Source organism: Poecile atricapillus, chromosome 11 (assembly GCF_030490865.1).
Source record: "Poecile atricapillus isolate bPoeAtr1 chromosome 11, bPoeAtr1.hap1, whole genome shotgun sequence".
Lineage (NCBI taxonomy): Eukaryota > Metazoa > Chordata > Aves > Passeriformes > Paridae > Poecile > Poecile atricapillus.
The window spans coordinates 20,161,040-20,173,710 of record NC_081259.1 but is presented as its reverse complement, the minus strand read 5'-3'; the positions used below and the strand labels follow the sequence as shown (position 1 = coordinate 20,173,710).

Here is a 12,671-nt window from a genome sequence, read left to right as displayed (position 1 = left end):
AGTTTCACCTGGAATTCACTTCACCTGAGCCCTGGGCACACACAGTCTGTTGCCCCAGGCCCCCAGTATGGGGCTGGGCACAGCTTCATCCCATTAATGGAAAAGGAGGAGCTCATGGGGAACACGATTATCCATGGAAGGTTTGGGTATAGTAATCAGGAAATAGTGGTCTGCAAAATCTCAGGAGTGGGAAATGTGAGGAGTGATACACTCGGGTGCTCATGCTCTGCAGCAAGTGGGATCCTCTGTGAAGCTGCTCTGGGAAGTGGAGGAGCTGGGCAGAGCTGGCCGGTCCTTAAGGACGGGATCCTCGGATTATCCATCCCGATGATCAGGGGCGCAGGTACACGATTGGAGACGGCTTTGAGCTAAACTGGAAATGCAGCTCATGGGTGAGCTCCGGTGCGAAACGGCAGCTCGGAGAAGGTGGAAGCACGGACAGGCCCTGGAGAGATTTGGGAACGGGGATCGGACTCAGCGGTGAGTCTGGCACTGTTCAGCTCAATGTCTGTCACTGTGTCTGTCACTGCCGTGCTGCCCAAGCACTGGGATGGCACGGGAGAGCACGGCTGGGATGCGACGGGAGAGCACGGCTCGGATGGCACGGGAGAGCACGGCTGGGATGGCACGGGAGAGCACGGCTGGGATGCGACGGGAGAGCACGGCTCGGATGGCACGGGAGAGCACGGCTGGGATGGGACAGCAGAGTACGGCTGGGATGGCACGGGAGAGCACGGCTGGGATGGCACGGGAGAGCACGGCTGGGATGGCACGGGAGAGCACGGCTCGGATGGCACGGGAGAGCACGGCTCGGATGGCACGGGAGAGCACGGCTCGGATGGCACGGGAGAGCACGGCTCGGATGGCACGGGAGAGCACGGCTCGGATGGCACGGGAGAGCACGGCTCGGATGGCACGGGAGAGCACGGCTCGGATGGCACGGGAGAGCACGGCTCGGATGGCACGGGAGAGCACGGCTGGGATGCGACGGGAGAGCACGGCTGGGATGCGACGGGAGAGCACGGCTCGGATGGCACGGGAGAGCACGGCTCGGATGGCACGGGAGGGCACGGCTCGGATGGCACGGGAGGGCACGGCTCGGATGGCACGGGAGGGCACGGCTCGGATGGCACGGGAGGGCACGGCTGGGATGCGACGTGAGGGCACGGCTGGGATGGCACGGGAGGGCACGGCTGGGATGCGACGGGAGGGCACGGCTGGGATGCGACGGGAGGGCACGGCTGGGATGCGACGGGAGGGCACGGCTGGGATGCGACGGGAGAGCACGGCTCGGATGGCACGGGAGGGCACGGCGGAGCTCGGAGCGGGGCGGTACCGGGTCCCGCCCCAAGGCTTTAAGGAGCAGGGCTGTGCCCGTCCCTCCCCTTTAAGCAGCAGCAGCAGCAGCAGCGGTACCGGGCCCGCGATGGCGCTGCTCTGCCTCCTGCTGCTGCTGTGCGGAGCCGCGCTCGGACCCGCCGTGCACCTCGACTTCGCCGAGCACCGCAGCCAGGCCGCCAAGATCAAGGTCAACCCCCGCGGCAACCTCTGGGCCACAGGTACCGGGCCGGGGGTGTGCGGGGCACGGTCCCGGGGCTGCCCGAGGGGAGGGGGATGCTGGCAGCAGCGCGATGGGCAGGGGGAGGGCAGGGAAGTCACTCCACCTGCGTCCCACGGCAGCAGGTCCGGTATCCCTGGATATGAGGTTTAGCATCCCTGTAACCCCAGAGATCCTGTCGGCAGGAACAGAGGGAAGTTTCCCAAAAATCGCACGTGGAGGGAGAAGTTGGGGTTTCTGAGTTTCTCCTGACGCAGCTGGTTTGGTCACTCGGTGCTCCGGTGGGCTGGTTGCTGGTGCACGGTGGCCGATGACAGCTCAGCTGGAGCCCCGGGCACACCGTGAGTGCTCCTGCAGGTCACTTCATGGGGAAGAAGAGCGTCACGGGCTCCCCACACCTGGAGACTCCGGAGGAGCCTGCGGTGCCGATGGTCTTTGGTCCCTCTCTACGAGCCCTGCTGGAGGACATGATGGAACTGCTGACCCGGGAGCTCCTGAAAATCCTCTTGCAAGAGAGGCTATTGGATGAGAACCAAGGGAAATACGACCTCACTGACCAGGTGAATATTGACTTAGATGCTCAGAGCAGAAAGGTGCTGGAGCTGTGCAGCTGAGCTGCACCTGCACAGCTGCTAGAGATTCCCCTCTTTACCCTCCTTAAACCACTTCTTGAGACAAACCATAAAGGGAGAGAGGAGAAGTGTCTTGAGTCTTGTGTCTAGCTGGGCAGGGACAAATAGTCCCAGGTGCTTGGGAAGTGTGTGAGGATGAACAATGCGATGGAGCTGTGGCAGTGGTGGTTGTTAATGTTAATAAGCATCTGGGTCTTCCCCAGCCAGATGCAGAAGAAGATGGTGTCTCTTTTTCCCAGGACAGGGAAATCCCTTCTCCCTTTTATCTGCACAGCAGGAGACCAAGAGGGACACAGGGAAATGTGTGTGAAATATGTCAAGGGAAAGGCGTCTGTCAGGCAAATAGCTTTGACTCTGTGTCACTGTGGTGGGATCCCTCAATGCTGAGGGCACAAAGCCTTGCAGAGGGCAGGTGTGCATTGCTTCTGCTGCTGCAGAGCGAGTTTTGGGGAGCAGGGGGAGGGCAGGAGCTCCACTGGTCCCACTGTGTATCAGCAGATCCTCAGCCTCACTGTGACTTTTACCTTGGAGCTCATTCAGCTCCCAGTGGAAGTCCTGCCCCTGGGAGCAATGCACAGGCACAGATCTTCAGGCAGGGTGTAGAGATCGAAATGCTCAGTCCACAGATGGAATTTCTGCGTCCATACATGGAATTCAGGTGGCTCTGCTTGTCTGTTGCCTCCTGCACATTTCCCTGGTGTCTCACCCTTTCCAGTTGCTGCAGGAAGTAACTGAGTTTAAAAAGGATGGAATCCTCTTAGGTCAATGCCAGCCATACTGTCCCACCAAGCCAGACACCTGGGGAGCGGTTCAGTAGCACTGCATGCAGGTAAAGCTGTTTTCTGCTGTGCAGGGTTAGGCAGGGCTTGCTCCTCTTTGGCACAGGTGGAGCAGAGGTGCAGGATTGGGAGACTGAGAGCCACTGATGGTTCAAGCCTCTTTTGGACCCACTTTCAGCAGATTAAGGTAAACTGATGCATCCCAGAGAGCTGTTCCCAGTGGGTAGAGAGCTTTCCACAGTGAAGATACAGCTGGGCATGACTGAAGGCACCAGTCCACCCCACTCCCTGTGCAGACTGCTCTGCTGGGCTGCTGCAGTGTTTGCTTCTTGGACACAGCTGGAGAGGAGATGAGGGCTGTGGAGGTTCTGGACCCTTCCCTATTCCCCCAAGGAACCTTTGAGCAGGAGGGCACTTGTTGAGAGGATGGGAGAGCTGGTAGATGTGCCACCCTGCCTTGTTTCTGAGCGTGTGGTGTGAATTTGGTGAAGGTGCTCCCTGGGGCTCTCATTGCTGCTCACGTTGCAGATGTTCCTGTGCAAGGGCTGCCCTGATGCTGGTGCTGTGCCACAGGTTCCAGCTGGGTGCCAGAGCCCTGCCAGTGCTCATTCCCAGTGCTCAGGGGTGGGTACTGGCCAGGTGTGGCACTGGGTGCCAGAGCTCTGCTGCCGGAGGGTGATTTGTCTGTGGCCATACAGGCCCTGGCCAGTGCCTGCCTCGGTGCCCACTATCTCTAGGGCAAGGTGGGATGCTGTGCCCACATGTGGCGTCACAGCTGAGCTGCAACTGGCTCCTGCCCCTCACTTTCTCTTCCCAAAGCCTGAAGCCTCTCCTTGGCCAGTGCCCTGGACCCCTGTGTCACCTTGCTGGGTGCTGTTTCTGGTTTTGCTCCTTGGGCACCTCTGAGCACCTCACTTCCCCAACTCCTGCCCTCCTGCTCCTTTCTCCCACCCATCCCCAGAGCATCCTTCCATCTGTTCTATTGTGGATATTACAGAACTGCTTCTCCCTAGTGCCTCTGAGTGCTGTCCATGTTATACTGTTCTCTGTGACCTTATCTTTTCTTGCTCTTGTGGTTGTCACAGTGCCAGTCGGAATTCCTGATGCCCTGACAGCTTTCCCCCTCAGCATGACTGTTGTTGGACACCAGGTGTCAGCATCCAACCTGAACTGATCTGTGTGCCGTGTTCCCACCTTCCTCACAGGCTTTTTTTATATCTCTGCCCTGCTCAACTCCCGGTCCGTGCCCTGCTCAGGATCTGTCGCTTCCATCTCAACTTTCCAACCGTGTGTGGACAGGGCTTCACAGTGCTGCTCTGTGTGACAAAGATTGGGCTGGCAGAGGAGGATCCTTCCCACCCTTTGTCACCTCCTGGGTGTGTGGCATTGATTCCCCAGGATGCAGAGACCATGTTCGTGGCATGGAGCAGCTCCAGGGGCATGGGGAGAGCCATTCTGCCTGAGGGCAGCTGCTGCCCTGCGTACCTCTGGGACCTGTGGTCGGTGCCAATCCCACAAACCCCTCTGTGACTCGTCTCTGCTGTGTTTTCTGTCTCTTTTTGCCTTCTCAGGTTCTCCCCTGGACCTCAGCCCAGTGGCTGCTGCCACACGGGGATGAAGTTTCCCTCTGACATCTGAGTCACGGTTCAGCCCTTGGAGCACAGCTGGGAGGCTCCTGGCTCCGTCCTTCTTGTGTGCCACCCCTGAGAGTGGCATGGTTCTCCAGCATGGGACATTTGGCTGACTGCCCCATGGTGCCCATGCGGTGCTGAGGTGGTGCTTGTGTGCATCACCCCACGTCTCACCCTTGTGTCTTGTTTTGTAGGAGACAGGGCTTTTAACCAAGGTGCTGGAGAAGTACTTCTCAAGCTGAAGAGGTGCAGCTGGGGAGGATGAGGTCTGCAAGGTCAGCTGTGTATGGTGAATGGAGGAGAGCATTGTCCTTGTGGGTTTCTATAGCAACATCACTTTTATTTATTCTTTCCAAAATATTGTTACTAGTGATGGTGTGTGTGAAAAGCGGAGCCTCCCTGTATAGTTCCTGTATGTTCTGTGTTTTCTTGACATCTGATGTGTCTGTTTGAATAAAACTGGCTCTTTGCACAGACTCTTCTGTGGGGGTAGGAAGGCAGACCCCCAAGGCTTGTGCAGGGGGAGTGGGAGCACCTTGGGGCAGGGTGAAGGGGAAGCTCCTGGCTCTCAACAGCTCAGGGAGGGTGGATTCAGTCCCTGCAGCTTCTGCTCACTGAAGGAGCCCCTGGCATGATAAAACAGCACACCTGGGTGAGCTGATCACACCACTCACCACTGGAGCATCTTTGTTACCCTCTTTGCTGGGGATATTACCTTGTCCTGTCAGGGGTGGGATTTCTGGCTCAGTCAGAGTCCTGGCCTTGTGGCACCTCAGGGTTAACCACAGGCTCATTGGCCTTGGCCATCAAACTCTCAGTCTGATTAGGATGGCTTGGTGCACCCTCACCTCGTGCACGCAGTTTAACACCCACAGGGACAGAGGTACAACCCTGGGGCCCTTTTTTGTGCAGGATGGCTGGAGAAGGGAGCTGGGACCTGGCTGAAATGGGTGATGGAACAGTCCCATGAGCACACTGGTTCCATACCTTCTGAAAGTGCTGCTCCAGATGCACCCCATGGCTGCCAGCTGCCTGTGGGGGCCATGGGATCACAGAATGGGTTGGAAGGCAGACCCTGTGCTTTATTCCAGGGGCTGGGACACCTTCCACTATCCCAGGCTGCTCCAAGCCTCACCCAGCCTGACCTTGGACGCTCCAGGGATGGGGCAGCCACAGCTGCTCTTGGCAGCCTCTGCCAGGGCCTCAGCACCCTCACAGGGAGGAATTCCTTCCCAATATCCCATCCATCCCTGCCCTCTGGCAGTGGGAAGCCTTTCCCCCTTGTCTTGTCACTCCAGGCCCTTGGCCCAAGTCCTTCTCCAGCTCTCTTGGAGCCCCTTTAGGCATTGGCAGGGGCTCTGAGGGCTCTCCTGAGCCTTCTCTCCTCCCAGCTGAGTAATTGCAACTGTGTCAGCCTTTCCTTGGAGCCTCTCCATGGCCCTGGGGATGTCCCAAGGAAGAGCAAAATCTGTCAGCAGAGCCCAGAGTGATGCCATAAACGAAACCATAAACTTTCACCCTCTGCTTCCCCACAATTCTGCTGATAAATTCAACCTGATCCTTTGATGCCACAGGAGGAGAGCCCTTCACCCATGGACAGGAACCTCAGAGCCACGTCACACCAAGCCAAGGGATGCTCCAGCATCTGCAGATGCTGGTAACTGGTAGAGAAATCAAAGCCATGTAGGAGACCTTCCCACCATGCTCCCTATCCCTTCAAGGATAGCTCAGATCCTGTGAGGCCTCCTCCTCCTCACTGGAGCAGTTGCTTGGCTGCAGCCCCTGGGAAGAGCAGCACCTTGAGCCTCCCAGGTTCTACATCCTGCTGATGGCTGTGCACCTGTAGCAGCACCTGTAGCGTTCTCTGTATGAGTCCTTCACGGTCTCCTAGCCACCAGCTTTGCTCAAGAGTTTTTCCACTGTCCTGCAGTCATTCATGCAGGAATCCTTCCCCTAACATCTGCTTTTTGGCCCAGACTCGCTGCTGTGTTCTGGGATGTGGGTGACCCTCAGCTCACCTTTTCATTAGCTGGAGTAAAGCTTTGACTTAAAACTAATTATTAGCAAGAAAAATAATGACACTGTGGATTGTGTTTGGCACTGGAGGAAACCAGATGCCCCTCAGGCAGCAGTGAGGGACTGACAGCCTAATGGGGATCCTCACTAGGATCATGTGTCATGGGACCACCCTGCCCAGCTCATTGGAGGGGGAGCAGGTTCCTGGCCATGAGGCTCCCAGGTGAGCTCCTCATTCTCCCTCTGACCCAGCCAGAACCTGTGCAGCTCCTCTCTGTCTGTCCATCCCCAGCCCCATCACTCTCCTTTGGGTTGAGACAAAGAAGGGTGAGGTCACTTGTTGACTGCTGCCATGGGCAGAGCAGCCTTGCCCTGGGGAATATAATTTATTGTCAATTCATTTAAGTGTTTGATTCAGGTTTTGGGGAAAAAACAACCTCCCCAAGCATTTTTACACCTGGGGAAGGCAGCTCTCCTCCCCTTTGCCAGGCTTACTTTCAGCACCTCTCCTCCTCCCTGCTGTCCTGCAGGTGACTCTCAGCCCCCCGTGTGGAAGCAGCAGCTGAAGGCAGGAGGGATTCACCTGTTCCCTCATGGATGAGTCTTCCACAGCCACTGCCTCCCATGGCAGTGCTCCATGCCACTCACAAGGAGTGTGTGTTCCACCATGGAGCATCTCCACCCTCCTCCTCTGAACTGCTGCACAGACTTGGGCCCCCAGGACCTGAATGCCCAGTACCTGCCTTAGGCACCATCCTACCAGCACAGGATGACTCAGGCTGGAGAAAATCTCAGCAGCTCTGTAGTCCAGCCATCTGCCCATGAGCTGAGTTCAGACTGGGTTACCTTGGGCTTGAAAACCTTTGTGTATGAGGGCTGAGTCCACTGCTCAGCTGTTTCAATGCCTGTTTCTCCCTCACAGGCAAACAACTACTCAAGCCCTGAGCCAGCATTCCCTCCTGAATTTAGATTACAAACTACGAGGGTCAGGAAATCTTTTGAGGAAACTCAGAATTTTTTGGCAATTTGCTGGCTCTGCCCTGTCATCCACCTTTCTGACATTTACCTGCTGGCCCACATCAGGTACAATGTCCTATCACTCACCTGGTCATGTTCTTTGGAAAGCTCCAGGACCAAAGCTTTGTCACCAAGCTTAGAAAATGAGTAAATTCTTCAGTCTGGGTTTTTTCCCAGCTCTGATTTGTTCCTGTTGCTCCTCTGGTTTGAGGATAACCCTCCACGCTGCTGCTGGGGCTCAGGTCTGTGCTCACAGCAGAATTTGCTGTTTCTGCCAGCAGACATGCAACGAGGCCACTCAGGGTCACTGGGATGACTTACCCATGGTGCTCAGACCTGTGACACGTGTCTCTGGAAACTCTTGAGAGCTCGTGTGCCCACTGCTGTTCCTGGCCTTCCCCCACAGCCTGAGGCATCACCCCAGGGATGGGAAAAGAGGGAGATGAATGGATACAAGTCACCCTCACGATTGACATTTGTGTCTTTGGCTGTGGGACTGACTCAGAGGAGGAGCTGGCTCAGAGGACATCAGTGAAAGTCCACTGCCACCACTTGGTGTCATTGCTGCCCCAGGCTTAGTGAAGTGCTCACTGACAGAGAACACCCTCCTGCTGTGTTCTCCAGGCCCCAGGCTGGGGAGGTCCCTCCTCTCAGGTGCTTGGAGACCTCTCTTCCACAGGAGATCAACAAGCCAGGCAGTGAGGAAGGGAGGGAAGGAAGCACAAAGAGAAGCAGGCTGCCATCAGGAAGCAAAACAGATTCCATTGCCATCCCCCATGCTTCTCCAGGAAAAGCTCTTCATGTCCTGATATCACCATCAAGATTTGGATTTACCTGACCAAGGTAAATCCAGCCAGAAGAGAGGCTGGGACAACCCAAGGAAGTGGGTTGGAACTACAGAGCTTGGAACTGTATCCAAATGATTTCTAGGGAGTGCAGAGCAGGTGAGGTTAAATGCAGTGTACCATCTCAAACCAGAGATTCCAAGGGGCCAAAAAGCCAACAGCACCTGGCTCGTAGCAGAAGCAGCGTGGCCACAGCCTGGGGCAGGACACTGCTGAAGCATCTCCAGGCCTGGGGGAAGCTCTGGTCCCCTCACTCTAAGAAGGACATTGGGGGGCTGGAACAGGTCCAGAGAAGGGAACAGAGCTGGGGAAGGAGCAGCTGGGGGGGCACAGCCTGGAGAAAAGGAGACTCAGGGGGAATTTCTGTCTCCACACAGCTCCCTGGCAGGAGGGGACAGCCAGGGGGGGGTCAGGCTCTGCTCCCAGGCTCTGCTCCCAGCCTCAGACTGGGCCAGGGGAGGCTCAGGGTGGACAGCAGGAGAATTTTTTCCACTGAAACGGTGGTGAGGTATTGAAAGGGGCTGCTCAGGAGAGGGAGTTCCCATCCCTGGAGGTGTTCAAGGAACAACTCAGTGTGGCATTCAAGTGCTCTGGTCTCAAAGTGGGGATTGGTCACATACTGGACTCAATGTTCTTGGAGGTCTTTTCCAACCTCAGTGATCCTGTGAATTGTAATAAGGCGTACAAAGGCCTTTTCTTTATGACATGACCCACCAGCTCACTTTTCCCTGTCACTCACCAGCCTCTGGAAAAATCAAACTGGGAAAGACCACACTGAGAGGGTGATGGGGATTCAAACATTGGGATGTGCATTTAACAAAGGCCAACTACTGCTCAGCCAACACCAGGGGATCTGCCTGTTGGGCTGGCCCTGCCCAGTCCAGACCTTCAGGTACAGTGGAATGGGATAAAGTTCCTGCAGTGCACATAAGGAATATGCTGGAGAAAACAATCTGGGTTATTCCTGCCTCAGGCAAAGGCAAATTCCTTTTACTCAAGGACCTGAGTGCATTTTGTGGGTGATGCTGGAGGATGGGAAAGGCCAATGTGTGCCTCAAGGTGATTTGATCTAAGGCGAGAACAGCCAATAAATTCAGTTGTATGAAGTTAGCTGGTACACAATGCTGTGGATTATCACCTCTATGGCACTTCTATGCACTCCTCATCCGACCATGCACCTCACAGCACTGTCTGGATTTGGGGATCTGAACCTGACTCCCCTCTGAGCATCACATTAACAGAGGATGAACTTGGATGAAACTGGACAAGTGCAGTGGTGATGGAACAAGAACTGGCTTTAACATGAACAAACTTCTGCTGCCCTGAAAGCTGGAACTCAATGTCCCAGTGGAAATGAACTCAATGGGCTTTTACAGGCAGAGTCCATCAACTGAGGAAAGTCTTCTCCTGATCCTCTTTCCCAGCCAAAGAGAAATCCCAGACTTCTGGGATATGAAATGATTCCAAGTGCTGCTGGTCCCAAGTCAAATCTTCCCCCAAGGGGTGAGTTCACCCTGGCCCAAGGAAATGCCTTGCTCTGGTTTGAGATGGACTGTGCTTCAGCAACTACAGCATGGACATCATAGGACATGGAGCCTTGAAACCCTGAGTGTTCTCCTGCTGTGACTAACCCTGGGAAAGAGGCACAGGTGCTTGGCTGTGTTGGCAGAATCACAGTTCCCTACCTGCCCAGTCTGGGAGGTGTCAGGGCTGTGTCTGACCCCAAGTCCTCTACATGACCCTGCTCAGGAGATGTTCTTACAGTGTTACAGCCAAGTGCTGCTCCTTGGAGCAAGAGACAGGGATTGACCCAGCTACAGACCCACAAGGTCTTCCTTTATGGGGTTTTTTATGGGATGAAAACAACTCTAGAGCAGCCATGTCTTGGGGTGATTTTATAATGATGCTTTGTACCCTAATTGTTTGCTTTAAGTCCAGAAAACAGCTGCTGTAAGATGGATCTGGGGGGGTGAGGCAGGGAACTTTGGGCTCCTGTGTGATTTTGGTTCAATCTCTCTCTCTCCAGGGTGGATTAGGGATGCTGCATTATTCTTTTTCTGGGATTAGTTTTTAGATATCTTAAAGCAAGAAGGTTCCCTTCCCTTCCCTTCCCTTCCCTTCCCTTCCCTTCCCTTCCCTTCCCTTCCCTTCCCTTCCCTTCCCTTCCCTTCCCTTCCCTTCCCTTCCCTTCCCTTCCCTTCCCTTCCCTTCCCTTCCCTTCCCTTCCCTTCCCTTCCCTTCCCTTCCCTTCCCTTCCCTTCCCTTCCCTTCCCTTCCCTTCCCTTCCCTTCCCTTCCCTTCCCTTCCCTTCCCTTCCCTTCCCTTCCCTTCCCTTCCCTTCCCTTCCCTTCCCTTCCCTTCCCTTCCCTTCCCTTCCCTTCCCTTCCCTTCCCTTCCCTTCCCTTCCCTTCCCTTCCTCTTTTTCTCTCTGTGCTTTGTGCCTACCTTGTTTTGTGAATAAACAGTTTCACTTTTTTTCACTTTCATCCCCGATATTCATTTCTCTCACTGGCAGAAGAAAAGAGAGTTATTGAAACCTTTTATCCTTAGAGGAAAGACTCATTCCAGGGCATTTCCTCCTGAAATTTGTCCCAAAGCCATGACCATCGTCCATCAAAGCTTTTGCGGCACCAGAGCTGACAGAGAACATGCATAGGAGACTTGGCCAACCCCAAATCTGCCTTGGATATCTTCCACCACAATGTTCACTCTGCTGATGTGAGATCTGGAAGCTCACACTCCTCAGGAGGTGGTGTGAAGGGATTCCAAGGCTGGCAATATAAGACGGAGGAGTTTCCATGGAAAAATGCGTATTGCTTAAAGTTGGCCTCTAATGCCAGGGATTAAAGAGAAAGCTCTCTAAGCTGCAACCAGGGATGAAAGTGCTAATTACCACACAGTGCATCATTAACAAGCCCCAGCAAAGCTGGAAAAATTCAGCTCCCTGATGGTTAGGTGGAAGTGGCAGGAAGGGCTGTTACCTGTGGGGACAAGGTTCCCCAAGTGAAATCCCTGATGAAATGCATCCTCCAGCTAATGCACTTCCTGAGACTCACACCAGGGCAGAGGAGCTGTGCTGGTGAGGGAGACACTCTGGGATGAGTCTGGAGGGGCACTTTGGGAGCTGCCAAACCCATCTGCTCTCTGATGGAAACACCTGTGACAGATGCAAGAAGTGACATTCTTCCCCTCCCACCTCCCAGGGGATCAGCTTGGACCCTCTCCTGATCCCTCTCCAAACCCCAGCTGGGATTTGAGGAGGAGGGCTGGACCTGCAACCCCTCACCCAAGCTGCACCCTGGGAAGGAGCAAGGGAAGGAATGGGACCAGCCCCAGCCCCTTCCCCACTCAGACATGGGGTCAAACACGGGGCTCTGGGTGGGATGGGGATATTTGGGAGGACAATGGGACAGCTAGGTTTCTGTCCCCTGTGTCTCTGAGAACTCATGGAAACCCGTAACAGGCAGGAGCTGAGAGGAGCTGTTTGGGGCCAGAAGTAGAGATGATCAAGTACCCAAAGCAAGACGCTCTTCCTGTCATGTACCACAGAAGGTCTAGACCATGTCCAGAGGCTTGTTCCTCTCCTGCATGATGCCTCTTGGAAGGGGCAGGGGGCTGAATACTCAACACAATTTCTAGATGAGGATTCCCTCAAAGTATGGCTGAAACCCCTCCTGTTTCAGTTCCCACTGGGATGATGTGTGGCTACTGCTGAGCTCTGCTTCCATCTCCTGGCAGCCCTTTCACTTGATCTTGAGCTGTCTCCATCATAAGATATGAAACCCACGGGTCAGTGGAGTGGGCAGCAACACCCTCTCCTTCTCTCAAAATGTGTAACTTCCAAATCGAGCTGGAAAAATAGACCCTTCTTGCAAATATATCTAGAGCCAAAGCAACCTCTCTGCTCATCAAGGTGGAACTGATGGGAGAGGGTCCCTCCTTCCTTCCTCCCGTCATTCCCTTCAAGCTGCTCCATCATGGGCATTCAGCTGGGGCAAAGATTCCTGTGAAAGGATCCATAGGATGGGCTTCATCACAACAGAGCACCAGCTCAAGCCCAGCTGCAGCACTGTCCCTGCCAGGGAAGAAGACAGAGGGGTGATGGGGGCAGCATGAGGCAGAGTGACTCCTGGATACAAGCACCACATCTATCCTTCTGGCTCCAAGGGGTCAGACAAAAATCTTCCCTGTCC

The 12,671-nt window shown here is 55.0% G+C and overlaps 1 protein-coding gene across 2 annotated transcripts; it reads left to right on the top strand.

Moving 5' to 3' along the window:
- The first annotated feature begins 85 nt into the window (after nucleotides 1-85).
- Nucleotides 86-5,076, top strand: NMB (neuromedin B). 2 transcript variants are annotated; one of them, XM_058847352.1, is made up of 3 exons: nucleotides 86-1,559; nucleotides 1,916-2,118; nucleotides 3,076-4,788. In XM_058847352.1, the coding sequence occupies exons 1-3, from the start codon at nucleotides 551-553 to the stop codon at nucleotides 3,163-3,165; spliced, it is 1,302 nt and encodes a 433-aa protein (XP_058703335.1). In that variant the 5' UTR covers nucleotides 86-550; the 3' UTR covers nucleotides 3,166-4,788. The 2 variants fall into 2 exon arrangements, with proteins under 2 accessions (XP_058703335.1, XP_058703337.1); XM_058847354.1 differs by lacking the exon at nucleotides 3,076-4,788 and adding an exon at nucleotides 4,795-5,076 and having other exon boundaries at nucleotides 496-1,559.
- The last annotated feature ends 7,595 nt before the right edge of the window (nucleotides 5,077-12,671 follow it).